The 27,815-nt window shown below is 44.6% G+C and overlaps 1 protein-coding gene across 1 annotated transcript; it reads left to right on the top strand.

Annotated features, from left to right (window-relative positions):
- Positions 1-425: 425 nt before the first annotated feature.
- CD101 (CD101 molecule) lies at positions 426-27,661 on the top strand (the record flags this gene model as incomplete). The annotated part of the gene is made up of 8 exons (XM_043573352.1): positions 426-828; positions 2,369-2,785; positions 7,629-8,015; positions 11,092-11,475; positions 12,163-12,567; positions 14,651-15,061; positions 18,106-18,501; positions 26,784-27,661. Coding segments are annotated over 8 exons (3,033 nt in total), but the record flags the coding sequence as incomplete, so codon positions are not given.
- Between the last annotated feature and the right edge of the window lie 154 nt (positions 27,662-27,815).

A 27,815-nucleotide genomic window follows, 5' to 3' on the forward strand; every position in this document is an offset into this window, starting at 1 on the left:
CTAGACTTTGTCTCTCCAGCAATGTCTGTGAGGACAGCCTGACAGGCACCCGGGAATTGGAGTCTGGAGGAAGTACTTGCTGCATCTTCCCATAAAATAATGTAAAAGGCGAATTATCATGCATTGTATTTACTTTCAAATAAGTGCCCTCAGATAACACTGGGCACTAAGTGTTACCAGTCATAATGCGGGTGAAGCTGACTTTTTTTTTTTTTTAAGAGCCTAGGAATTACTGTGGAAGTTAAAGTTGTAAAAAACCCAATGAACTCATGAAGGCATTCCACTGCTCCTCAGCCTGGAGGAGGTGTTGAACATTTGAGTTGATTATAGCTAATAACCTGTGATCTCATTTACTAGAACTATAATACAGGGAGCTGTATAAGGTGGCACACGGGGGACCGGAGCACTAATCTATTTTTATTCCCCTTTCTTCCTCCTCCTTGCAAGCTAAGCTCAGCATTGGCCAGAGAAAAGTAACGGTCCAGAAAGGACCGCTGTTTCGGGCTGAAGGCTACCCTGTCAGCATTGGCTGCAATGTAACTGGCTACGAGGGACCTTCTGAGCAGCACTTCCACTGGTCTGTTTACCTGCCGACAGCCCCGACTCGAGAAATCCAGATCATTAGCACCGCGGATGCCACCTTCACTTACGCGGTGTACGCGCAGCGAGTACGAAGCAGGGGGATCTACGTGGAGAGGGTCCGGGGCAACTCAGTCTTGTTGCACATCTCAAAGGTCCAGCTGAAGGATTCTGGAGAGTATGAGTGTTACACACCGAACACGGATAAAAAATACTACGGCAATTACAGTGCGAAGACTAGACTCATTGGTAAGCTGTTTGGCCTCCTGCGCCTGCCGGTCCCCCAACAAGCCAGACCCCCACCATCACGATGCCTTGCAACGTGACGTGCCTTCACGTTGTGTCAAGCCCTTTGGCAAGAGAGCCCTCGCGGCCCACTGGATGTGTTGCAGATTGGTCACAGATCGGTATCCCACATTCTCTAAAACTCTCAATTCATCTCTCTAGTCAACCTTGCCATGAAGATATAGATAGTGTATAAGTCTCCGAAGGCCTTGTCCATAGCTTGCTGCAGGTTGATCAGACAGAACTGTGAGGGTTCTCCCCAGCCATGTCTCTTCTTGGAGGGAGAACATTTACTTGGTAAAAGAGCTTGTATTAGCACGATCAGTGATAAGTCATCGACTTGGAAATTATGATTCCCCAATTACTCTCCTCTAGCATATTTACGTAGAGAGAGAGGTTCATAGTCCTTGCAATGACCACGTTGCCCCTTTGCCTAGAATATCTTAGCACCCGTCTTTCAGTCTAGCCAACTCCTACATATGCTTGTGGACCCAGCCTAGGTATTCCCTCTTCTGTGAAATCTGTCCTGTCTCAGGCAGTGCTCCCATATCTTTATTTCCTCCTGATGCTCTATTCACATCACTATTGTTAGCACTCACCCAGGTTATGTGATATTTGGCTCCTTACATGACCCCTACCTCACCCAGAGCTCCATGAGCACAGCTATCTCGGCCCCCAGCACAGTGACTGGCACTGAGTAGTTGCTCAAGCAGTATTTGTTGATTGAATCTAAGCGTTGTTTTCACATAAGCATAGGCTGTGTGAATCTCCTTGAGGAAGAACACGATGATAGGTGAGTAGGGTGATTATCAAAATTGTGGTAAGAGTTGCATTTTGGCTCTGGGTGATAGATTATAAGAGATTATTTCAGGGGCGCCTGGGTGGCTCAGTCGGTTAAACAGCCAACTTCAGCTCAGGTCACCATCTCACGGTCCGTGAGTTCGAGCCCCATGTCGGGCTCTGGGCTGATGGCTCAGAGCCTAGAGCCTGCTTCCGATTCTGTGTCTCCCTCTCTCTCTGCCCCTCCCCCGTTTATGCTCTGTCTCTCTCTGTCTCAAAAATAAATAAAACGTTAAAAAAAATTTTTTTAAAGAGATTATTTCAGAACTTTACAAAGAAGCAGGTTAAGTAAGGCGTAAGGAAGTGAAGCGACTTGCTCCAGTTCCTGTCGTCAAATAGGGACAGACTCAGGATGAGAATGTAGGTCTCCTAGCTCCCAGTGCTTTTCCGTCTTAAATACTCCGTGTCTAAGTAGCTAAATTGGTCACAGCCTACGCTAAAAATGTAAAGTCAGGGTCAATACATCACCGAGGCATTAGTTTTGCCAAGTTCCATCTATACAGATGCCAATGTTCCCCTTGGCAATAGGGAAGGCATATGGCTGGTGGAAAACAACTCAAAGTGTGTGCTTTACAGATGGTGGGTCAGGGCACCATCTTTGTCTAAGGAGGCTTGTCTGATGGGTTCCTGGGCCAGTCAGTTGTCATCTTTCCTTTGCTTTCAGTTATTCCAGATACCCTCTCTGCCACTATGAGTTCCCAGATTCTCAGTAAGAAGGAAGGCGAATCATTAGAACTTACGTGTGACGCATCCAAAGCCACAACTCAGCATACCCACCTATCTGTCACCTGGCACCTGATCCAGGATGGAGAAAGAAGCCAAGCTACCGAGATTATTTCCCTCTCCAAAGATTTCATGTTGATCCCTGGGCCCTCATTTACCGAGAGGTTTGCCGCTGGTGATGTGCATCTCAACAAGCTTGGGGTCACTACCTTCAGGCTGGCCGTAGGGAGGCTCCAGCCCTCCGATCAAGGCCAGCTGTTCTGTGAGGCAACCGAATGGATTCAAGATCCAGATGAAACCTGGACTTTAATCACGAAAAAGCAGACGGATCAAACAACTCTGAGGATCCAACCAACAGGTAATGATCTTCTCAGGAAATTCATTACTATGTTGGTAGTGGGTATTTATGGGCCATCTTTTTTTCTTTTTTCTAATCTTCGGATGAATCTAAAAAAAAAAACACATTTAGAAAGTTTGAATAAAATTTGTTTTGGGCATCTAGGAAGCATCAGGAAGAAGAAAGACATTTGGTTTGGGGGGGGGGGGGAGGTCTGCCCACAGCAGGGTTTCTATGGGATAAGGTCTGTTGAATGGTTAGATAGATTCCACAAATCATGCATGGAAACGGTGTTATTCTTGCCAAGCTCTGTGTAAGCACTTTATCTGCGCTTTATCTAATGTCGTCCTTACCCTATGGGGCAACTAGTCATCTCCCCATTTTTAAAACAAGGAACCTGAGCCTCAAACAGGCTAAATACTGGTAAGAAGTGGAGCTGGTGTGTTTCTCCAGTGATCCTGCACCACAGATACCCGGGCCCCAGAGTAGCCCGCTTCCAGGGTGGAGGCTTTCTTCGTCACGGCCAGGCTTTCCTCCCACCTGACACCATTTCCTACTTGGGATGGTGTCCCTCTTCATGATCCATTGGCGTTTTCATCAATGCAAGCAGGAAGCCTCAGCTGTGATTCCTGGTTTCTCTACACAGGCTATGGTCCAATAGGAAGAGGTTGTGAAAACTATATATATCCATGCTAAAAGCAGTGATCCAACGGTGGATCATTGGAAGTTCCTTCTCTTTTTTTTTTCTTTTTTTTTTCTTTTTTTTTTTTTTTTTTTTTTTTTTTCTTTTTTTTTTTTCTTTTTTTTTTAGGAAAACTGTTATTCTGTTTCATTAAAAAAATTGTCTCTGGCCTTGAGTGTCCAAGTTATACTCAGTGAGTTCTGTGGGGGCACATCATGGGTGCTTTTTCTCTCCGAGAACTTTTTATATAAAACAGTCTTTATTTATGTTGACAAAAATTGTATGTATTTAAGGTGTGCATGATGTTTTTTTTAATTTGAAATTTATTGTCAAATTGGTTTCCATACAACACCCAGTGCTCATCCCAACAGGTGCCCTCCTTAATACCCATCACCTACCCTCCTCTCCCTCCCACCCCCCATCAAGGTGTACATGATGTTTTGATAGACATGCATTTTGAAACCATTACCACAGTCAGGCTAATTAACATATCCATTATCTCACATAGTTACTTTCTGTGTGTAGTGTGTGTGGGGTGGGGGGGGGTTGTGTGTGCATGTGTGTATGGTGCAAACCCTTAAGATCTCTGTTCTCAGCAGATTTCAAGTATGCAACATGGTGTTATTAACTGTAGTCACTTGCTATACATTAGATCTATAAAACTTATCTCACATAATGGAAACTTTGTCCCCTTTGATCACAATCTCCCTCTTCCATCCCCTCCCCCAGATCCTGGCAGCTACCATTCTACCCTCTGCTTTTATGAGTTCGGCAGTTTTAGATGCCACATACAAGCGAGTTCCTGCCGTCTTTGTCCTTCTGTGTCTGGCTTATTTCACTTAGCCTAATATCCTCCAGGTTGATCCGTGGTGTTGAAAATGACAGGATTTCCTTTTCTCTCAGGGCTGCATAATATTTCAGTGTGTATATATACCACATTTTCTTCATTCATCCCTCCATCAATGGGTACTTAGGTTGACTCCGTCATCTTTGTTACCATGCATAATAAACGTGGGAATGCAGATCTCTCTTTGAGATACTGACTTCATTTCCTTTGGATACTACACCCAGAAGTGGGATCACTGGGATTATATGATAGGTATGTTTTTAATTTTTGAGGCACCTCCACACTGTTTCTATAATGTTATATTCCCACCAATATTACATTCCCTTGCCTCCACATCCTTTTTTTTTTAATGAAATTTATTGTCAAATTGGTTTCCATACAACACCCAGTGCTCATCCCAACAAGTGCCCTTCTCAATGCCCATCACCCACTTTCCCCTCTCCCCCATTCCCCCCCCATCCACCCTTAGTTTGTTCTCTGTATTTAATAGTCTCTTGTGGTTTGTCTCCCTCCCTCTCTGTTTGTAGCTATTTTTTCTCCTTCCCTTCCCCCATGGTCTTCTGTTCAGTTTCTCAGAATCCACATATGAGTGAAAACATATGGTACCTGTCTTTCTCTGCCTGACTTATTTCACTTAGCATAACACTCTCCAGTCCCATCCACGTTGCTACAAATGGCCAGATTTCATTCTTTCTCATTGCCAAGTAGTATTCCATTGTATATATAAATCACATCTTCTTTATCCATTCATCAGTTGATCTCCACATCCTCACCAATACTCGTTTTCACTTTTCCAACCCATGAACACAGAATATCTTTCCATTTATTTGCATCTTCTTTACTTTCTTTAATCCATATTTTATAGTTTTCAGTGCAAATGTCTTTCGCCTCCTTGGTTAAATTTATTCCTGAGTATTTTCTTCTTTTCGACACTATTGTAAATGAGCTTTTTTAAAATTGAGATAAAATTAGTATATGACATTAAGTTGCAGGTGTGCAACATTAGAATTCGATGTTTGTATACACTACAAGGGATCACCACCATAAGTCTAGTTACAATCCATCAGCATACAATTGAACCCCTTCACCCATTTTGCCCACTCTCCAACCCCCTTCCCCTCTGGCAACCACAGATCTGTTCTCTGTATCTGTGAGCTCATTTTTATTTTGTTTGTTCATTTGTTTTGGTTTTTAGAGTCCACATATAAGTGAAATCATATGGTATTTGTCTTTCTCTGCCTGATTTCTTTCACTTCAAATAATACCCTCAGGGTCCATCCATGTTGTTGGAAATGGCAAGATTTCTTTCTTTTTTATGGCTAAGTAGTATTCTTCTGTGTGTGTGTGTGTGTGTGTGCGCGCGCCACATTTTCTTTATCCATTCATCCATTGATGGACATTTAGGTTGTTTCTGTATCTTAACTATTATAAATAATGCTGCAATGAACATAAGGGTACATATATCTTCTTGGTGCTTTTGTATTCTTTGAATAAATACCCAGAAGAGGAATAGCTGCATCATAAGGTAATTCTATTTTTAATTTTTTGAGAAATCTCTATACTGTTTTCAATATTGGTAGCACCGATTTACATTCCTAACATCAGTGTAAAAGCATTGCCTTGTCACCGCATCTTCTCCAGAACATGTTATTTCCTGTCCTTTTGATAATAGCCATTCTAACAGGGATGAACTAATATCTCATTGTGGTTTTGATTTGCACTTGCCTGATGATGAGTGATGCTGAACATCTTTTCACGTGCCTGTTGTCCATCAGTAGAAATTGTTTTCTTAATGTCTTTTTCCAGTACAGTAAAACCTTGGTTTGAGAGCATAGATCGTTCCAGAAACATGCTGGTAATCCAAAGCACTTGTATATCAAAGTGGATTTCCTCATAAGAAATAATGGAAACTCAGATGATTTGTTCCACAACCCAAAAATGTTCACATAAAAATGATAACAATACTGTAATATAATATAAAATAATAAAGAAAATACAAAAATATAAAGAAAAATAAACAAGTTAACCTGTACTTACCTTTGAAAATCTTCATGGCTGGTGTGAGGGAAACAAGAGAGAAGAGGGTTATTGTGAAGGGTGACTTTCACTATCACTAACAGATGTTGATTACAGTATAGTATCAATAAACTCTTGTCATATACTGTATTTAATGTAATTGGCAATAAGGCAGCAGAGGAAAGGGTCTATATGTGCAGACAGCCTAACATATAGAATTCATAGAATGAGCAGAGCATTTCTAAGCTTACTCTTGTCTGGAAATCAAAGGACTGTCCGTAGGCACTTTGAAGTGACAAAAATACACTGGTGCCAGTTATGGGCACCTTCCAACATTCTGAAAAATCACTGACTTCTGCCGAACACCACGGTGTGAGACTGAGCATCTGAGCATGGGAGACGATCACCCACAATCCCACAGCAAAAGAGAGAGAAAGAGAAGAACCATTGGCTCAGTTGTGATCATGTGACATTTGATGTCACGTACGACTCATATTGCAAGACATCGCTCGTGTATCAAGTTAAAATTTATTAGAAATGTTTGCTCGTCATGTGGAACACTCACAGAACAAGTTACTCACGATCCGTACTTTGTTGTTTCGCCGTACTTTGTTGTTAGTGTATAGACATGCAACTGATTTGTTTTGTATGTTCATTTTGTATCCTGTAACTTTACTGAAACTATTCATTTTGATAGTTTTTTGGTGGAGTCTTTCAGGGTTTCTATATATAAGACCATGTCATCTGCAAATGGATGATTTTACTTCATTTTTACTTTATTTTTTTTACCCTGACTAATTTCTCTGGGTAAGGCTTCCTGTACTATGTTGGATAGAAGTGGTGAGAGTGGGCATCTTTGCCTTTTCCCAGTCTTAGGAAAAACTTTCAGTTTTTCATGGTTAGGGATTATGTTAACTGCAGACTAGTCATACATCACATGTGCTTTAACTTAAGAAAATTCCACTGGATATTCTCAGCCAAAAAAAAAAATCCCAATTTATAGCAATTCAACATACCATGTTATATATTTTTTTATTAAAAGAAGATACAATACTGTATACTTTATATTTCTATGCATACGTTTTGCTTAATAGGATTGCATTCAGAAAGCTATGTATGCTGTTCTTTCTGAATGATTTAAGGAATAATCAAGGGCATCTTTGCTTCTAGGCATTTCTTTGGCTGACCTGCTCTTTGGAGCTAAACTCCGACATGAAATTCAATCCTTGTGGATCCTTACAGGAGGTATTATCTCTCTGCGAACTGAAAGGACAGATGCTGTGACTTCTCTAAATATCTGCTTTGCTTTTGTTTCCTAGTGAGAGATTTTCAAGTCAACATTACCACCCAGAGCACGTTTACAGCAGGGAAACCCTTAGAACTGGTTTGCCTGGTAGTAGGCAGTGGCCAGGACCCACAGCTTCAGGGCATCTGGCTCTTCAATGGTAACGAGGTGGCCCGCATCAATGCTAGTGGTGTTCTGGACCTCAAGAGAGACTACAGAGAGAGAGCAAGTCAAGGACAGCTCCAGGTTTCAAAGTTAAACCCCAAGGTTTTCTCTCTCAAGATCTTTTCTATGGGTGCCGAGGATGAAGGGGCCTACACATGTGCCGTGGAAGAGGTGGTAAGAAATCAGATGGACTCCTGGGATGTGCTTCAGAGAAAGCAGTCACCGGACAGCCGCGTGCATCTGAGGATGCCGGCAGGTACGTGAAGTCAGGGCCACACATGACTGAGCTGTTCTCAGCTTCCCTCCTTTGTGAGTACAGTATGACTTCACGGACACAGAGGACTTCTCCTGCAGAGGCAGGTGTCAGTCGGATCACTTTGAGGTGGCGTGAAAGACACACAATTAGATTGTCCTGAAGTCTCTTCTTGCTGTCTTAGGTCTTAGATTCTTTGATTCTGTCTGCTGTTAGCCCTAATTTTTGCACCTTGGGTTTTTCTTCAAGCAGGGAACACCTGTATCAATGAAACCCTCTGTCTTCTATCGTTGTCTGTGTGATGTGTGTGAAGAGGGAAAAATGACACTTGGCCTCCTTCCTAGGGAATGCACACCTACATTATGCTCCCCCCCCCCCCAACACCTTTCAGGTACCTTTGGTCAATCCTCTGTTATCTTAACCTGATACACAGGATGATAGTGCATCTTAATGCTATATCAAAGCATGACTCAGACTAAGAAATGAAGAGGTAAATGATAGCAGGCAGATGTTGTCCCCTGCATTTTGCCGTAATGTGACGTGCCTGTCCAAACCACTTTGAGTATCTGTATGCATGAAAGTGGAAGGCCACTTAGGCCTTGTTTAGTTCATGAAGGTTGGGTGACCTGAAACATGGTTGAGCAGTCAGTGCTTTTTGTGTGAAGAGAAAACAGACAAATCTACAACGAACATTAGGATGCTCCGGGCTGGGTATTATATTCTAAGTCTAGAAAGACTAATTGCCCAAGAGCACAAAACACAACCCACCAAAAAATAAAGATACCCTTGTCTCACTGGTTCCTTGGAGGCATCTCCAAAGATGGTCAGATTTCCCTTTCATGCTTTTCTCCGTCACCCCATTTGCTAGCAATGAAGATCACAATCTTTGGCCTAGAGTGGCAAGCCAGGAAGCGTGTTGGTGTTAGTTTTCACGCTAAACATTTGGTCGAACTTTCTAGGATTCAGGAAAAACTAGGTGGGCGGGCTTACATACTTACACAGGTCTAAGTCTCTGTTTCATGCATCTCAGTCTCTGCTGAAACATATCGGTAAAGCTTTCTTAAATTCCACATGTGGGAATTTGTGCCAAACGGTGCCCAGATCCTAAGCCCATCAGTAGGGTGGTCTTCCAAAGCAAAAAATAGTTCTTTGAACAGGCTGGAATCCAAACTGGGCCCCATGTGCAGAAACAGAAAAAAATTGCTAGCAAATTTATTAAGGATCCTGTTGAGCATTCACAGTTTTGAAAATCAAACCAAAGTATGAGCAGAGTCTTATCATTCTATGAATATTTTAAACAGAAGGGGGTACTCGCTACCACTGTGAATCTGTAACTTACACACACTTGATAAGTTTATTACTTCTTACCAAGAGGCAGTAATGACTGTAATGAGTTAAGGACACCTCATCTTTTCTTTAAAAAATTGATGCTAGTTGAAACTAATCATAATGGTTATATTAGAGTAGTGAGATTATGAGTAATAATTTCCTCTTTACGTTCTAAGCTTCAGTTATGAGTCTATTTTTAACTTGAAAATGACTCTAAGTATAATCCTGCCTCTAACACCCAAAATTTGGAAGCAGGCTTGCATATATGTGATATAATATATAATATATATAAAATATTATTGAAATAAGAATCAATAGTATTATTAATTATATTAAAATATTAAATACATATATTAAATTTATTTGTCGATATCAACCTTCATTCTGCCTTTGTAACATACATATATATACACATACACATACATACATATACATACATATATACATACATATATGTACATATACATATATGTATATATATATAAAGGAGAAGACTAAACTCCTTCCTCAGCAGGGAAGAACAATTTGCAAATTCACTTAGATCCTATTTAAATTTCTCATCCCAAGTCTATTTTGTTTTTTTCTCTTTTGTCTTTGAACCACCCCACTTTCACTAAGCACCTATCATTACAGCCAAAGCTATTAGCTTCCCCTTGCCGGCAGGCTAAGCCCTTAAGCATGTACCACTTTTAGTCCTCCCAACAATGCCTTAAGGTGGGTGCGATTATTACCTTTGTATTTGCAGGAAAGAAAATCGAGGCTCAGGGAGGACAGTGTGTTGCCCAGGGTAACTCTGACTCCTAGGGCTTCGGCCTTAAGCCTGGGATGCATGAGCTACTGAGATGTCTTTGCCTTGCCCACACAGCACCCAGGACAAAACCTTCGGACCCAGGACGTGTCCGAATGTTTGCATTTCCACGTGTCTTGAATTTCTGGGAGCCAGACGTATATTTGCAGTTTAACATTGTAGTTCAGCTGTAAGAAGGATCTTCCCTCAACCAAACCATTAATATATCTCTAGCTATATGAATATATGATTTGAAAAAGAGAAATCTATATATGTGTATTTTCTCCCAAGTAATTGCTTTTAATGGTAGTATTCTGTTTCTTCTGTTGTTCTTGTTTTTTTTTTTTTTTTTCAATAAACTCTGCAACCAGTGTGGGGCTTGAACTCATGACCCGGAGATCAAGAGTCACATGCTCCATGGACCGAGCGAGCCAGGCACCCCTAATAGCAGTAATTTGAACAGAAATCTAATTACCAACACTCGTTCCCTGTTCAAAACACATACTAATTAGGGAAAGATAAGTAGGGAGAGGAATGTCATTTTGAACTGTGAAACACAAAATTCCAAAAAACTAGAAATTTAAATAAACACAGCTTTGTTACTTTCAGGCTCATATACCCACCCTAATTAATCTAAGAAAATATTACCAGATGTTTTCCCAACTAGATGTTCTTAATGAAGGGCTGATTTAACAAATCACTAAAAACGAGGGCAAATTATAAATTGTTTAAGTGTAAATAAGTTCTCCTGATATTCTTTCTATTGTCTTGTGCCCACTATTTAAGTGTTTAGCCAATCTCTTTTCTGAGGGTGGTCCAGGACTACACGGCCTGATCTGATTGGTTACAAAACGAGTCAAATCCTAATTAAAGAGCTGTCACTCTTTAATGTGTTTAATGTGTTTTCGAAACGTTTTCATTTACTTGAAACCCTTTTTTTCCTCTCAAATCTGTAATCCACAGCAAGAAATGTGGCCTTATCTACCAAGAGCAAGCAGCAAGCAGTGTGGGAAGGAGAGGTATTAACCCTTCTCTGCAAGGCAGATGGAACCGAGAGTCCCCTGTCTGTGGAATGGTGGCGCCTCCCACAGGGCCAGACGCAGCCAGAGTTCGTGGCTGGCATGGGGCAGGATGGCACGGTGCGGCTTGGCGCCCCCTACAAGGAACTCAATAACCACGGCAACACAAGGCTGGAGAAAACGGACTGGGCCACTTTCCAGCTGGAGATCACCTCCACCACCATTACGGACGGTGGTATATACGAGTGCCGAGTGTCTGAGAGTGCCCAGAACCAGGCCAGAGGTCAGAGCTGGACTCAGAAGTTGTCGGTCACCATCAGATCTCTGGGTAAGTGTCCAAGAAATCCTTTTCTGAACTTGCGGGTCGTCGGTACCTTCCTCTGCAGTGCGACGCAGTAGAGTCTGATTGTGTGTCACCCTGAACCCCCCAGTTAGGGCACATACACCCCAGGACACGGAGCATCGTTTCTGGCTGCCATGTCTGTCAACTACTCTCTAAAGTTTACTCATCTTTATGAAGATCATCTGTAGGGTGCCCCTTACAGGCTGTTATTCATAGCTAAAAACAAAAGCCTATGACCTGGAGTAGACTTACAGAGGACACATGGCCAGTGGAGCTGAGCCTCATACATTCGGGCTTTTGACAGCTGTGGCCCTGTGTTGCAGAGTCTTCTAGCATGTTCCAAACAGTGACACTGAGCCTGTGAGTGGAAATAAGGGAAGGAGGCCAGCCACTGGGCTGGGGAGTGCTCCACCCACTCCGTAGCAGCTAAGCAGCAGGCTGGAGAGACACTGCCTGTTTGTTGTCACTACTGAGAACACTCTTAGAAGAGGGTCAGCTTTGGAAATCTGAGGACAGATTTCAGGACAGGCTGTACTGTGAGTCAACTTCTACCTCCAAATATTTGATTCTCCCGATGTACAAATGCATGGCTCTGTGTGAATAGGTGAATAGGAAGGCTTTGATTTGATAAGCATATTAGAAATCCTGTTTCCCATCTATTTCTGCCCACAGAGTCGAGTTTACAGGTTAAGCTGATGAGCCGTCAACCCCAAGTGACATTAACCAACACCTTTGGCCTGTCCTGCATAGTGGAGGCTGACTTCTCCCACCTCAGGGTGCCACTCACTGTGACGTGGCAGTTCCAGCCAGCAAGATCTCAGGTCTTTTATCTGCTTGTTCGAATCGCCTGGAACGGCACTATTGAGTGGGGGGATTTCCTATCTCAGTTCCAAAAGAAGACAAAGCTTTTGCAGTCCTCATTTCACTCTCAACTCCTAATCCACGATGCCACGGAGGAAGAAGCAGGAGTTTATCGGTGTCAAGTAGAAGTTTACGCCAGAAATTCCCCAGACACGAGCGGCCCCCCGAGGGCTTCCGCCGTCTCTCACTCGCTGATGATAGCCATCACTTTGCCAGGTAAACACCACCTGAAATTAATCCATGCTTTAAAAACAAACCAACACATTTCTCCCATGGTGGGTAAGTTTGTAGAATTAAAACATAAAATACCTTCTCCCCATGTTCTTACTGTGTAAGTTAGCACCACAGAAAACCAATATCCAGGCTGACATTGAGTTAACGTGCATGGGATGGCCATACTGATTGTTAAAACATTGACAGACTTCCACACTGACTAATAATAACTGTGGCTCCATGCCCCTTCCCCCCTTCCCATAAGTTCCCAGCACCTGCAAGGTACCATGTGGCACAACAGGGGGCCTCTAGGACCAGCTCCTAGAGCTGGGGGAGGCATTCTTTTGGATTGGTCACTGCCCATGCCTCATGAGTCATTAAATGTTTGGAATGTCTCCATTAGTGGTATGGATAACGTAAATTCCATTAGAATACATTTATCCTCTTGTTATACCATGTGAATGTATAAGAGAGAGGATATGATTATAGTCAAATATAATTTACCTTGTCAGCTGGTAAAAGAACAGAGGTAAAAAGTATGACACAACCTGGGCAAAGTTCTGCTGGGTCATGCATCTTCTTTTATGGCTTGCATTCTTTTAAGGCAGAGTGTTCAAGAGCCTTTGAAGTCATTTCAGTCTGACAGGCACCAGACAGCAGCATAGCTGTGGACAAGTCACACAATCCATCCAAGTCTAGGTACTTCATCCATAAGTTGCTCTTTAAAGATGCACACGTTAAAGGTGGTGACACATAGATAATGTGCCTAGTACAGTGCCGATGCGTGGAGTGGATGTTCAGACATGGTAGTGGTCATTCTCTCTGCTGCTGAGTGACATCTTTTGTACTAGTAATGATCTCCTTGTCGATTGACTCATCTTCTACTTTCCATCTTGAATTTGAGCTCCAGCCACACTGAGCTAGTTGCAGGCCCTCAAATACTCTATGTTCTCTCCCTCTTTCAGTCTTTGTTCAAGTCATGTGTTTTGTGTGGAACGCTTTAGCCTCTTCTCCATCAGACTGATTAACCCTTAAGACTTAGGTTAGAGGTCTCTTCTCCAGAAAGCCTCCCCACACTCCCATATTTGAGTTAGGTAGTCGTGCCCTGTGCTCGGACTTCTGCATACCTCTGTCACTCTTGGGTGACACAGTCTTGTAATCCTAAGCCTCTGTGACTGTACTAGTGTCTCCCTCTAGACTGTGAACCCACGGAAGGAAGGTAGCCACAGAGTGGGGAATAGTCTGACAGAGAACACAGTGTGTGCTTAATAAATGTTTGTTGAAGGAAGAATAAAGGGATCTACTGGCAACTTCAAGAAGCAGTTACAAAAGCAGAATCAGTGATGTCAGCAAGAGGTTAGAATAAGATTTGGAAGGCAGGTTTTAGCATTCATCTTCCCGACGGAGCAGAAAAGCTGCTGGAATAAAAGGGTAGTTGACTATGTATCTGTATGAGATTCTTACAGTTGACTGGCTGCAAAGAAACATATAATGTTAATAGCCCCACATACAACTTGCTTTTGTTTACCTGAGTTCAAGGGCAGATACCAACAAGGGCGTTTGGCAAACTGTGAATCTGGGGGTACTCTGGAGAGTGAGCACACAGACAAAGCATTAATAGGGGCACTTTCCCTCACTTTGATTTATGAAATGCTGCAGAAGAGAAGATGTCTAAGCTTCAATAATGAGGCATTATCATGTGGAAGAGATTAGTTTCCTGTATGACACTTCCTCCCACCCCATGTTCCCATCCCACTCATCCAGGTAAGGGTAGAACCAGGACCAGTGGCTGGAAGGTATGGAGTGGTAAGATTCAACTTGATATCAGAAAGAATTCTCTAGTGGAAGAGATGTCCAAAGATAGAATGGACTGGTTTGTCAGTTGGGGAACTGTTCAGAGGCTCAATGGGCAGTGAGTGGGGCTGCTGGGGAGGAAATTCCCCCATCCAGTGGATGGAGGAGACATTGTCCCAGTTGGCCTCTAATGTCCCTTCTGCCTTAAAATTCTATTTTCTAGCAAAGTAACAAACAAAACAAACAAAGTAACAACCAAAACAAAGTAACTGTCACCATTCTTTTCATTTAGAGAGCAAGCTAAGAGTGAACTCAACCAGTCAAGTCCAAGAGATCTTCATCAACTCCAACACCAACATAGAATGTAGCATCTTGTCCCAGTCCACTGGAGACCTCCAGTTAGCCGTTATTTGGTACTTCTCTCCCATTTCCATGAATGCAACCTGGCTGAGGATCCTGGAAATGGGCCAAACCAATGTTGTAAAATATGGGGATGAATTTCACTCCCTACTGAGACAACAAAAATTCCACCCCAAGAAAGTTTCCCAGGACTTGTTTCAGCTACAGATTCTGAATGTGGAAGACAGCGAGCAGGGCAGATACCACTGTGCTGTGGAAGAATGGTTCTTGTCCAGAAACGGCACTTGGCACAAGCTTGGAGAAAAGAAGTCAGGTCTGACAGAATTGAAACTCAGGCCCACAGGTAAACCTCATGAGTGTATTCTCACAACAGCTTTCTATAGGATGGCCTTCTTCTCTTGGGCAGCTCTTCAATAGAGTGATTATGTTGAAGGTAGAAATGTGACCCAGGGCCATAGGGATAGTGGCCACCTACACAATGAATGCAGGACCTGGTGGCCCAGCAGAGGACATGGGAGTCACGTAAGGTGAGTCAAACTGAGGTTTTGAGGAGTCTGGATGGGAACAAGATCCCTTTGATTGGTTTGCCTATCAGCCTGGCAGCCTGCTCTATGCAGCTACCCAGGGTATCATATCTCTAGATCTCTGTAATAACAAGCTGTGTCATTCCAGTGGGGCTCTACTGTAATTTGGCAAAGAGAGAGTAATACGAAGCATATTTCTCCCACTGTGAACAGAAACTGTACAACTCTATAGGGATGTGTGGAGAAATTGCTTTTCAACATTTGGCTGCCTAAACATACGGCAAATAAGAGTAGTGAACTGTCGGAATGCTTACTGAGGGAGTCTCCTCTTCCTCAGGAGAGCTTTAAAACTGTAATAGAAGTTCCATCCACGTGCGCTGGTCTAAAAGCGCTGCGGTTGAAGTGTGGGCAGGGTTGGTTAGATCTCTTGGTATCAGTTTGGTCACCTCCAGGGTTGATTAAAATGAGACAGATGTCACGGCTAGGGTTCGGGAACTGGCTGAGATCCAACAGCACAATGCAAAGAAGTTAGTCTGGTTTGGTGCTTAAAATTGCATTTTCAACGGAACACCCACAAATAAGATTATAATAAACGTTACTGTGTATTAGACAGAGATACAAAGAGAAATAAGGCACAGCTCTTGCCTTAAGGAGCTTACGGTCTGTAGGGGGGGCAGTGGAGCCAAACAGTAGTGGAGCATAAGGCTCTCTTTTCTTGCTGCTCTGGTTCCCCTTCTCTGTGTTCTTCAGGCCCTTCTTCTCCCTGGTAAATGTGGGTGCTCCTCAGGGACAGATCCTGGGCCCCTTTGTCTCATTATTCTCTGCTCTCTCCAGAACTTCTCAAATACTGTGTTGGTTTCAACTACCACCTTCAATGAAATAGCGCAAAGTCTTTACACTTTGCTCCCATCTCCTGAGCTCCGGCTCTTTCTTCCCAACTGCCTGTTGTACATTTCTGCTTGGATGCCCCTGAGACCCTCACGCGCAGCACGTCCCAAACCTCATTATCATTCTTGCCATCCCACAAGACCCGTGCAAACTTCTGCATTCTCCATCTGTGTGGCTGGCAGCCCTTTCTCCCGGTTGCCTAAGCCAAATCTTGACAGTGTTCACACACCCTTTAAGGAGGCAGCCGCTCCTTGGCTCAAGCTAGCAAACCCTTCCCATCCGGAAATGTGGGCTTAGTGTTGCCCAATCTTTTAGTACATCAAGAAACGCCTAACATCTTTTTTGGTGATATCGCTTGGTGGAGACTATACACAGCTAGTCCAAATTTTTAAAAAAGACTGTGGGAGTCAAACAAAACATATCTGTGGGTTAGGTGTGGCTGGCTGGGGGTGACCAGCTGTGTACCCCGGGGCAGGGAGTGAGTTAAGAGGCCCCAGGGAGAGATACTGAGAAGGAGTGGTCAGAACTGCAGGAGAGACACGTTCTCTGAAATCAAAAGAAGAGAGAATTTCAAGAAGAAAATGGACTTCGGTGATAAAACCCACAGAGCGGACAACAAAACCAGAGTGTCTTGAGCTGGGAAATCAGGCCCATACTAATGATCTTGGCCAGAGCATGGGATAGAATTAGAAGGTGTTTGCATTAAAGTAGGGAGGAATTTGAGATGAGGAAGCAGAGACAGAATCATATAAACTAATATTTCACATACTTTGCCACGAATGGAGGGAGAGAGTAAATATGGCAACAACAACAAAAATCCAGGATCAGACAAAGTTATCCTTTTAGGGAAAGATATGGGACGCCTGGGTGACTCAGTTGGTTGAGTTTCCAACTTTGTTTTAGGTCATGATCTCATGGTCCATGAGTTGGAGCCCCGAGTCGGGCTCTGTGTTGACAGCTCGGAGCCTGGAGCCTGCTTCAGATTCTGTGTCTCCCTCTCTCTCCACCCCACTCATGCTCTGTCCCTCTGTGTCTCTCAAAAATAAATAAACATTCAAAAAAATTTTTTTAAGATTGATCAATAAATGTGTTTGTAGTAGAGTTGAAAATTTAGCGTATACTATAGTTTACTTTGTTAGTAACTGCTCTGGTCTTCATTTGAAGTTCCCACCAGCAGGTTAGGAGGGGAAAATTTTTCTTAAGTTTATTTATTTATTTTGTGAGGCAGGGGAGGGGCAGAGAGAGAGAGAGACAGAGACAGAGGGAAAGAGAAAGAATCCCAAGCAGGCTCCATGAGCACGGAGACTGACATGGGGCTCGAACTCACGAACCATGAGATATGACCTGAACCAAAATTAAGAGCCAGATGCTTAACCAACTGAGTCACCCAGGCACCCCAGGAGAAAAATTTTAAGAAGTAAATGTCAAAATCTGTTTAAGACTTAGTCTAATCTAGTAATTTAAATTGTCTTTCCTTGAGTGGTATTCTAATACTTGTATAAAAATGTTCAGTCTCTCAGATAGCCTCCTCTTTCCCTGCATCTTGGACTGAGATGATATCTGGGTATATGGGAGGAAGGTAATTTGCCAAGAATGAGGGGCAGTGGTGCAGTAATGACTTGAGGGAAGAGCCAGAAGTTTTGGATGGTCCATCTGGGCAGAAGAAGAAAGAGTTGGCCAGGGAGAGGCAAAACAGCAGAGCAGAGCACCCACTGAAGCTGGGTGGCTTCAGAGGCAGGCCTTCAGCAGACAAGAGGTAGGGCTGAAGGGAAACGGCTGGTTTGCTTCATCGCACAGAATGTGCTAGCAAATGTTGAAGAAGGACAGGGGTCAAGGGAAAACGTTAAAGATGAGAGACCTGGTTATCTAAAGAGTTTAAGATGGCATCTCCTCAGTGAGAACTAGATCTTTCAGAGGGGGTACCCAATCTAAAAATCTGGATTCTTCTCTAACTTATTGCCATTTTATTTCCTAGGAAGCAAGGTACGTGTCTCCAAAGTGTACTGGACAGAAAATGCTACCGAGCACACGGAGGTGGCCATCCACTGCAGCCTGGAGAGTTCTGGCAGCTCGGCTTCTCTGTACTCTGTGATGTGGTTGCGCAACGGGGAGCATTCAGGAAGGAAAATGCTGGTACACCTTCGGCATGATGGCTTGCTGGAGTATGGTGACGAGGGGCTCGGGGGGCATCTGTACTGTTACCGCTCATCCCCTACAGACTTTGTCCTGAAGCTTCATCAGGTCAGAATGGAGGATGCTGGTTTGTACTGGTGCAAGGTGACAGAGTGGGAGCTGCATGGTAACCCTGGCACGTGGGTCAACCGAGCATCAGATGAGTCCCAGCATGTGGTGCTCACGGTGCTGCCTTCAGGTAACTAGGGGTTAATTTGCCCCGGCCCCTGGTCAGGAGAATCTTTGTCCCCCGCCCCGTCTTGTGTTTCTCTCCCAGTTACGTTTTGCTGAACTCAGTTTACAGATTCCCTAAAGAAAGTGACTTTGCAGTTTCTGTCAATAGTGATTGCTAGTTCTCATTTGGACAGATGAGGTCTACGCAAGGTTTCGGGCACAGACACGGAAATGTCAGGGGCATCTGACCTGTTTCCCCCGCCCCTTCTCCTCCTGAACCAAAAAAGCCATCCACATCGTATCCCTTTCAATAACAAAATTACGTTCGAAGCGGACATCTTTACCCGTTGGCTGGTTCTCCAGTCTCAGAATGCTTGGATCTGCAGAGGGAGTTGGAATGAGGGATAGGGGCCTGGTGACGGGATGTTTCATTTGGTCTCACTGCAGTCAACTGCCTCTACATGCTCCCCACCTCCAAACCAAAGCGAAACTTTTCTTAATGAGTAAGTGCCATGTTCTTCTCTCTCGATAGGTCAACAAATCAGCAGGGCTTTGAGAACGATAGTCATGTGGTGGGTGGGCCTCACCCGACTGCAGCTTGAAAGGCATCAGAGAAGGAAGTATGCCCTGTGGAGCTTGCTTATGGGGTCCAGCGAGGAAGGCAGCTACTTAAAGACCTTGGCCCAAGAGTGACCATTGTCTACGTGGGAAGGCCAACCTACTCAGCTAGTGCACAGCTTGAGGAGGGGTGTGGAGCAAGAGGCTGTGAAGGAGAAGAGGGCAACCTTCCAGCCAGTACAGTGCCAAGCATGTAGTAGGCATTCATTAAGCATTTGTTAATGAAAGCAAAAATTTCTCCAGCCAGACCAGTAAATCTTCCCTGGTGATCAGTGTGCTGGCTAATATGGCCAACTCATCTCTGAGCTGCTTCTTTCTTTCTTCTTTCCTTTTTTATGTAAATTGTTTTAATGTTTATTTATTTTTGAGAGAGAGAGAGAGAGAGAGGGAGGGACAGGGAGAGAGTGGGAGAGGGGCAGAGAGAGAGGGAGACACAGAATCTGACACAGGCTCCAGGCTCTGAGCTGTCAGCACAGAGCCGGATGAGGGGCTTGAACTCACAAACCCACATGATCATGACCTGAGCCAAAGTTGGATGCTTAACCGACTGAGCCACCCAGATGCCCCGGAGCGGCTCCTTCCTGGTGGGGTTTAGGGAAAAGGCGAGAGGTACGCTGGACTTAATAGTGGAAAGGGGACACTGGAGATGCATAGCTGTGACCTTGGTGCCCCACACCAGCAAGAGTAAAAAGGATCAATTCTAGGTAACATTCCTGAAACACCAGCTAGCTTTGGTGACACTCTCTGGGGAGAAAAAGCGGTGCTGGGAATAGGTGGCAACTTCTCCAAAATAGGGACAGTTGTGTCCCTGTCCCAGCCAGGCTTCTAGAGCAGAAGTCAGAGTTCTCTGACTTGCTCCCTAGGGCTCCAGCATCCTCCTCCCCCAAGTGTTCTTCAGCAGAAGTTTTCTCCCCAGTGTCCAGAAGATATTTTTCTTCTATTCCAACAATTACGGGAAGTCCCACAACCTGAGCACATTCCATACATGTTTTCTCCCTGGAATCCCTAGGCTCTGTAGAATCAGCACTTTTTGTAGCAGAATAAATAGATAATAACTGTAATAAATATATATTCTGTGATGAAAAAGCACATCTCCTCTGAGAGACATGGGATCCTACACAGCAATATATATATATATATATATATATATATATATATATATAGTTAATCTTTGTAGAATCCTTACAAGTCAGGTGTAAGGTTTTTAGAAGATAAACTCTGGAAAGAAAACATTAAAAGTTGGGAGGTCTTTGTATTCTTTACAGTTGAAGAAGCTTGAAAACCTGTGCCATGATAAGCTGAGGGTTTTTGTTATAGACACAGTGGGGGTTCCCAAGTAAATCCTTGCTTACAGCATTTTGCTTCCTCTACCTGGCTGTTCTTTCCTGGTAGTTGGGGAGGCAGTGGGGGGGTGGGGGGGTGGGATGCGAAATTCCAGGGTTTGGAGTCAGACAAGCCTAGGCTTGGATCACAGCCCCCTGCCACCTATGAGCTGTGAAATCATACCCTGGTTCCTTAACCACTGTGAGCCTCAGCTTACTCATAAAATGAGGATCGTAATACAGATGTGTGTAAAGTAGCTAGCATTGTCCATGGATATTGTAAGTGCTCAAGAAATGTTAACTCTCTTTCCTCTTATGCCTCCAAACATGCTATACACACACACAGACAACACACACACACATACACACACACGTATATACTATATCTATATATATCTATATCTATCCATCTATATATATATGACAAAATATTTTTTAATATATACCTCTTACTCCTTTTATTATTTTTAATGTTTATTTGTTTTTGAGAGAAAGGGAGCGAGAGAGACAGTGGGAGAGGGGCAGACAGAGAAGGGGACACAGAATCCAAAGCAGGCTCCAGGCTGTCAGCATAGAGGCCAACAAGGGGCTTGAACCCACGAACTGCGAGATCATGACCAGAGCTGAAGTCTGATGCTTAACCTACTGAGCCACCCAGGCACCCCATGACAAAATATTTTAAGTTGTTCAATAAATAACCATGTGAGCTTCTGAGATCACAAAAACATGTATTACAGAGTCTGTTCCCAAAGAGCTCAGATTCTTTTTCCTTTTTTTTTTAATGTTTATTTTTTGAGAGGGGGGGGGGGGAGAAGGAGGCAGAGAAGGAGGAGACAGAGAATCCCAAGCAGGCTCCATGCTGTCAGCACAGACCCTGATGTGGGGCTCAAACTCCTGAACCGTGAGATCATGACCTGAGCTGAAACCAGGAGTCGGATGCTTACCCAACTGAGCCACCCAGGCATCCCCCAAAGAGCTCAGATTCTGTTGGGGAAGTAAAGTCCAAAATGGTAGGTGTCATCAAGGAAGTAGTTTTAGGGTGCTGCACAAGGAGCAGAGGCAGGGCTGGGGTGAAGGGCTGGGTGGGGAGGAGATCTGGGAAACTCCCCAGAGTATGGGGCCTATGAAAAGGAAGAGGACATATTTTAGGGAAAGGAAAGGCTAGGCAAGATGATCATAAAAACTGTGGTGCAAGGGCAGGGGCACCTGGGCGGCTCAGTTAGTTTAAGTGTCCGACTTTGGCTCGGGTCGTGATCTCCTGGTTCGTGGGCTCGAGCCTTGCATCGGGCTCTGTGCTGACAGCTCAGAGCCTGGAGCCTGTTTCAGATGCTGTGTCTCCTTCTCTCTCTGCCCCTCCCCAACTCATGCTCTGACACTCTCTCTCCCCACTCATCTCTCTCTCAAAAATAAATAAACATTAAAAAATTATTAAAAAATAAACTGTGGTGCAAGGGTAAGAGAGGCAGCTAGTGAGATGGGAGGGTATGGATCTCAAACTCATCCCACGTATGTAGCTAAGGAAGGTGAACTGAGTCATGAACCTTATGGAGTGTCAGCGAAGCTCAATCAGGGGAGTGACATCATGAGATTTGCATTTTAGGAAGCTCCCACTGGGAGCCCTGTTAAAGATGAGTTGGAAGGGAGGCAGACACAGAGCAGAGAGCACTATTTGAAATTGATAGTAGGAACCCAGGTGAGACAAGATGAAGGTCCAAATTAAGGCAGTGCTTTAATGAGGGATGAGAGAAAAGCAGGCAGTCAGTGTTAGGCAGCATCATCTTCAGGATTTAGAGACTGATTAGGTGCATGTGGAGAGTGAATGGGCATAAGGGGAGAATCAAGGATGAATAAGAAGTTTCTAGCATGGGTGGTTAGTGGGGACATTCACTAAATGAGGTAATATAAGGTCTGATGGAGAAATTAGTTCAATTTTGAATAAGTTGAGCTGGAATTGATGTGTGGAGTATGTGTGAGTTATCCAGAGAGTTCTACCCAATAGACATGGGGATTTCCAAGAGAGATCTTTGCCAGAGCTGTAGATTAGTAGGCATCAACTCATAGCCAATAATGGTGTCCAACGACGCATCCCCGAGATACTATTGATCAGGGAAGTACAGAAGAGGAGACTGAAGGGGAACAAAAGGAGTAGCCAAGAGGTAGGAGGAGAACCAGGGTTTGGTGGTATCCTAGAAACCAAAAGCAGAGAGCACAGCAAAAGGGAAGGGAAAGCCAACAAACTCAACTATTGTAAAGAGGTCAATTAAGATAAGAACGGGCAAGTGTCCATGGGATTTCACACTGCAGGGCAATTGCAGAGAAGTAATGAGAAAAGGCAGACCACAGTGAAAGAGTGGACACATCAAATATAGATTACACTTTCAAGAGCTTTGATGTAAAGGTAAGAGAGAAGATAAGTGGCAAGAGGTGTCAGTGAAGTTTTACTTTGTTCTGTTTTGGTTTGGAGCTGGTAGGGACTTGAGCACTTTAAAAAATTCTAGAGGGGAAAGAGGCCGCAGAGAGGAAGATGATGAAGCTATACCACCTGCTGACTGCAGTGCCCCTCCATGCCACCTTTGGTCAACACCTACTAATCCTTCACCTCCCAACTTATCTGCTACCTTCTCAGGGACTAACATGCTACCAACTCTCCACTTCTCAGATGGTTTTCTGCCACCTCCCTGTGGCAATTTCAGGGTGGGTTAGTTTAGGACTACCTAATGAATCTGTGGAGCGCTGTGGCTCAAGTGGAGACAGAAAAGTTAAGACGCATCTCCCTGGGGGAATGGAATGGCCCTGGCATTTGCTTCTCCATCTGACTTCCTTACCTATGACTAAACCAAGGCAGGGGCTAGAGAAACCTTAGTCTTCCTACCTCACCCTCAGACCCCAGACATAAATGTCTTATTCTAGAGAATTCTCTGTAATTAATTAATAGGCAAAATTATAAGGCTTTCTGGGGACTGGATTACTTGTCACCGTATGTATTTGTTACTCTTCCCCAGCTTCTAGGTGGGTAAGGATATACTTAGAAAGTGACCCTTCAAAGGAGATATGTGCCCCTACCACACTGAAGTTTCTGGAGAGACCATAACATTTTTCTATGCTACCCCGGTGCCTCCCACAAAGTCTGGCACGTAGTACTCAATAAATGCTTCATGAAAGAATGAGCAAGCGAGTCTTCAGTTGGGATGAAACAGGATACTGTCAAGCACCATTCATTCTGGGATGTGCTTGTATTGGGTTCCCGAACCCTACTTTCATTTCTTGGCGGGAGCCAACTCTCTCCCGTGGCCACACTTGGCATGGTCCGTTGCTGAATTTGGGTTGGGGTGGGGGCAGAATTGGTAGCCCCCTTGCTCTCCGGTATCTGTCCTCTGCTGAAGTCAGTACTTCTGAGGTAATATGGAAAAGGAACGCTCCTCGTGGTGTATTTGGCTGTGGGTGGGAGCAAGTTATCAACCAAGCCTCGTGATGAAGTGTTCTCATTACACTTTTGGCTCTGTCTTGCAGACCTTGTACTTTGAGCATCGGGCACTTACTCGGATTGATTCAAAATGCCAAACCTTAATGGTTTGGGATGTCGGTAATTCTAATCCAGATATGGGTGAGAGGCAGATGGTGGGGACTGGTGATTGTGGGATCTAGAGCAAACCCTGCCCTCCCAGGAGAGGTAATTTAGAAGCACTGGAGCTGACAGTTGCTAGCTGTTGGCCAACTCGGCACTGTGACAAGCGCCTGTGCTATCCTTTGATGGCAGATTGCTCCACACAGAGCAGTCTCCTCCCCATGAAGATACCCAAGCCCTCTGGCAGTCACTTCACGCTGAAGGTTAGAGTCTCAGGGGAAAAAGAAAAAAAGCCAAGTACCAGATTTCTTCTCACCTTCTGCGTGCTGGTGCAAATCTCTTCAGTATCGCACCACCGTCCTAGCAATGGTGACACAGAGGTGGACTCTCATGTCCCAATTCTCTGCCTCCCATGATAGGGAAGGGAAGTCAGAGTCTCCTATGTAATCATTCGACTCTCAGTGGAACGTCACCCAGCCATGGAGACGGAGGGACCAGAGACTTGAGGGAGAGACTGGGCCTGCGGAAGAACGTGGCCAAGCTTGTGGTGCCTGTGTGGGGAACCAGCTGGTCAAGCCCCGTTTTCTACCCGGTCTCTTGGGAGAGCATTGCCTGTGATTTTCCTACCAGCATACTGATAGTTATTCCTTGCTGACTCAACAGATGTGCTGAGTGCTCTGTTAAATACTTCATTATCTTATCACGACTCTAGAAATTATTATCCCCATTTGATCGATGAGGAAACTAAGCGTTATTGAGGGCAAGTAACTGGTCCAACGTCAATAACAGTATGTGGAAGAGCCAGAATGTGAACCCGGCTCCCTTCGAGATGGAAGAGGTACTCAGTCGCTACTTTGTGTACAAGTAGCGTGAAGTGTCAAGGCCAGTGCTCTTCTCCGCTGTTTTCTACAGCTCCGGTCTCTTTCAGCACTGCCATTTCTACCTCCTTCCTACCCACATGCCTTCAGATATATTAAGATAAGACCTGGGGAGATTTATTGTAGTCAAGCAGGGCCTTGGAGAGAGGGGTCAGATAGGATATAGAGAGAGAGGGTGATATGAATTAAAAGTCTAGCTTTATCATTGCCCACCCTTTCAAAAACCAAAACCAACTTGAGGACGAAGAATGTACATGAGACCAGAGAAAATCCAGCTGCAAACTCCTTCAGCTCGTCAAGTCCTGTTCAGAGCTAGCCTCATGTTCAGTGATGGTCTGTACTCTGTGTAACAGGATGACAGCCACCCTGGGTTCCTGTGTGTGCAATGCACTCACACAATTGATTCATCCATCGGTTTCCATTGATGACCTATGGACGAAGTGCTGTGCAAGATAAAAAGACGCATAAGACATGGGCCCTGTCCTTCAGGAGTTCACAAGGCAGGAGCCAGACAAATGTTTGAGGCTCTTCCTTGACTTCCAACAAAGAGACGTTCTTCAAGGTGCAAATGCATCAACAATGCCAAAAATGGAATTCTTGCGGTAGAGGTTGGTGGAAATGACCTCCAAAGCCGTTTACATCTCTAAGAGTCTATAATCCCGTGAATCCTATAACTTAACCTCTGAAGAAGAACTTGCTTATGTCATCACAATTTTCCAATAAAAGCGCAGCTACTATTAGCATCAGAGTTTTCCAAAAAGCCCCAAGTTCAAATATCCTGTCATAAACAAATGTCGGAAGACTACATTTAGTAGTTGGTGTCTCTCTAAGCATGTGCCTTTGTGCATGGAGGCTGTTAGGCACTGCTTCCTGGAACCTGTGGTGTTTGCAGCCCTGTCCCCTTGCCTCTCTGGCCGTGTGGCCAGGAACCACTTTGGGACTGCTTGTGCATGCCTGGCGTGTCTGTGCGCTGACAGTGCCCCCCTCCTGCCCCGCCACCGACTGCAGTTGCTGGAAGATCGTGTGCTTTAGCTTGCCTTTATATAGTAGCCTTTGCCCAGGTGGTTGCAGTCAGTCGGTTCGATTCAGATCAGCCAACATTGTCAGGCAAGTGCCGGGCATAGCAGGGGACACAGAAACCAATGACGCTATCAGTCGCTACCAGTCGTACTCAACTGTGGTGGAATGAAGGAGATGGATAAGGAGGAACAAAAGTGGTCTACACCAGGGGGTATGTGAGAGGAGCATTCAAAAGGACTGTGCCTGAGGCAGGTAGAGGACCCAGGAGAGGAAGTGTTGTCTGAGCTGGGTCAGGAGGACCCAGAGGATTAGGATGCAGAGAGCGTGCGTGATGGAGGCAACAGTAAGGGCACCACAGGAGGAGAGCCAAACGGAGGGTGCCTGGGTGGGGGGATCCCAACAGGAGAGTCCGGACCGAGCTTCTCACCGTAGTTGTGTAAAAACAGCGCACTGTGTGAGTGTGCACACGTGCATGTGTGTGTGCCACGTGCGTGTCCATGTGAGTACGCACACTTAAGCAGCAGCAGTGGGAATAACTCAGTTAAAAATTCAGGACCAGCAACAGAGCTGAGAACGAGGGTTGAATTATAGATATCTTTTCTGAGGATAGATTAAAGGAGAGGTTTTCTTTTTTTGTTTTATTTTTCTTCGCGGCTGTTGGTTTTAAGTAGGTCATTGGAACCCCCCGCCCAGTGGTTGGGACAAGCTGGGTGAGGGCAGCTAGGCTGGAAGAGCCCTATTCTGGACTCCTCTGCCCACATACGATTTAAAGGGCCCACCACTACTTGGCCCCACTATTTTTACGTATATTTCCCTGTAACAATAAATCCCCCAAGTGTTTATCATTGATTAGTGCAGGTAAGCTGGAGACTAATTATCTTCTTTATTGTTCTTTTCATTGCAGAGCCCACATTTCCCTCCAGGATCTGCTCATCAACACCTTTACTCTATTTCCTATTCACCTGCCCCTGCATTCTGTTTATCCTTCTGCTCATTTCCCTCGTCTGCTTGTACCACAAAGCCAGGAGGTTGTCGGCACTGAAGCTAAACGCGCTGAAAGAAAAGACTCTCTGGGTGGATTTGAAACGGGCTGGAGACTGGGTAACCACCTGGAGGGAAGAGGAAGACCATTGAATCCCGAGAGCCGTCTGCGGCCCTATGGAAAGTGTGGGCTCTGGAATTGGACTGAGCATTGGTGTGAATGAATCCTGATTGCGTCCTTCTTGGTGTGTGTGGCCTTGGGCAAGTTACCTAGGAATCAGAGGGAATGTGTATGTGGTTTCTTTGTGTGTTAAGTCATCTACCCCTTGCCTTCTCCCAGGAGCTCGATGATTTACCCTGTGTTTCATTTGCCGCACCTCACAGAGGTTCAGGGTCCCCTTCTGTAAGGAGAGAACCTCCCTCACACAGCCTCTTGGGTATTAGTTGCGATCCTATGGCGAAGCCCGGGGTGGGGCTGCCCTCTGCTTTCTCCTCCCTTATGTCACTGATTCCCAGGAAGGCATTCCGAGTGGTCCAGTCACACTGGCTCTAGGTAATCTTTTGCCCCCAAATAGGTGTGGGAAGGGGCCTGATGTCAGCAAGGCAAAAAGGAATTGGGAATATGCCCTTCATTCACATCAGATCTACTTCCCAATGTGGATGTGACTTCCTTCAATGCAGAAATCCTGTCTTGTCCCCATCCCATCTATAAATGCTACTCAAGGACAATCTCTGCGTAGATGGTACCTAATTAATATTGATGGGTTCTTTGAAGAAATTATAAAGCATTTTGTAGTCTGAGTTTCTGCTTCCTCTTTCTTCCTCCCTCCTTCCCTTCCTCGCTTTCTCTGTTTTCTTTCTTTCTTTCTTTCTTTCTCTTTACCTCACCTCTCATCTCCTTTTCTTCTTTTCTCTATAAGACTATTAGGTCATTAGGAAAAACTTTTTTTTTTTT

Source organism: Prionailurus bengalensis, chromosome C1 (assembly GCF_016509475.1).
Source record: "Prionailurus bengalensis isolate Pbe53 chromosome C1, Fcat_Pben_1.1_paternal_pri, whole genome shotgun sequence".
NCBI classification, from domain to species: domain Eukaryota; kingdom Metazoa; phylum Chordata; class Mammalia; order Carnivora; family Felidae; genus Prionailurus; species Prionailurus bengalensis.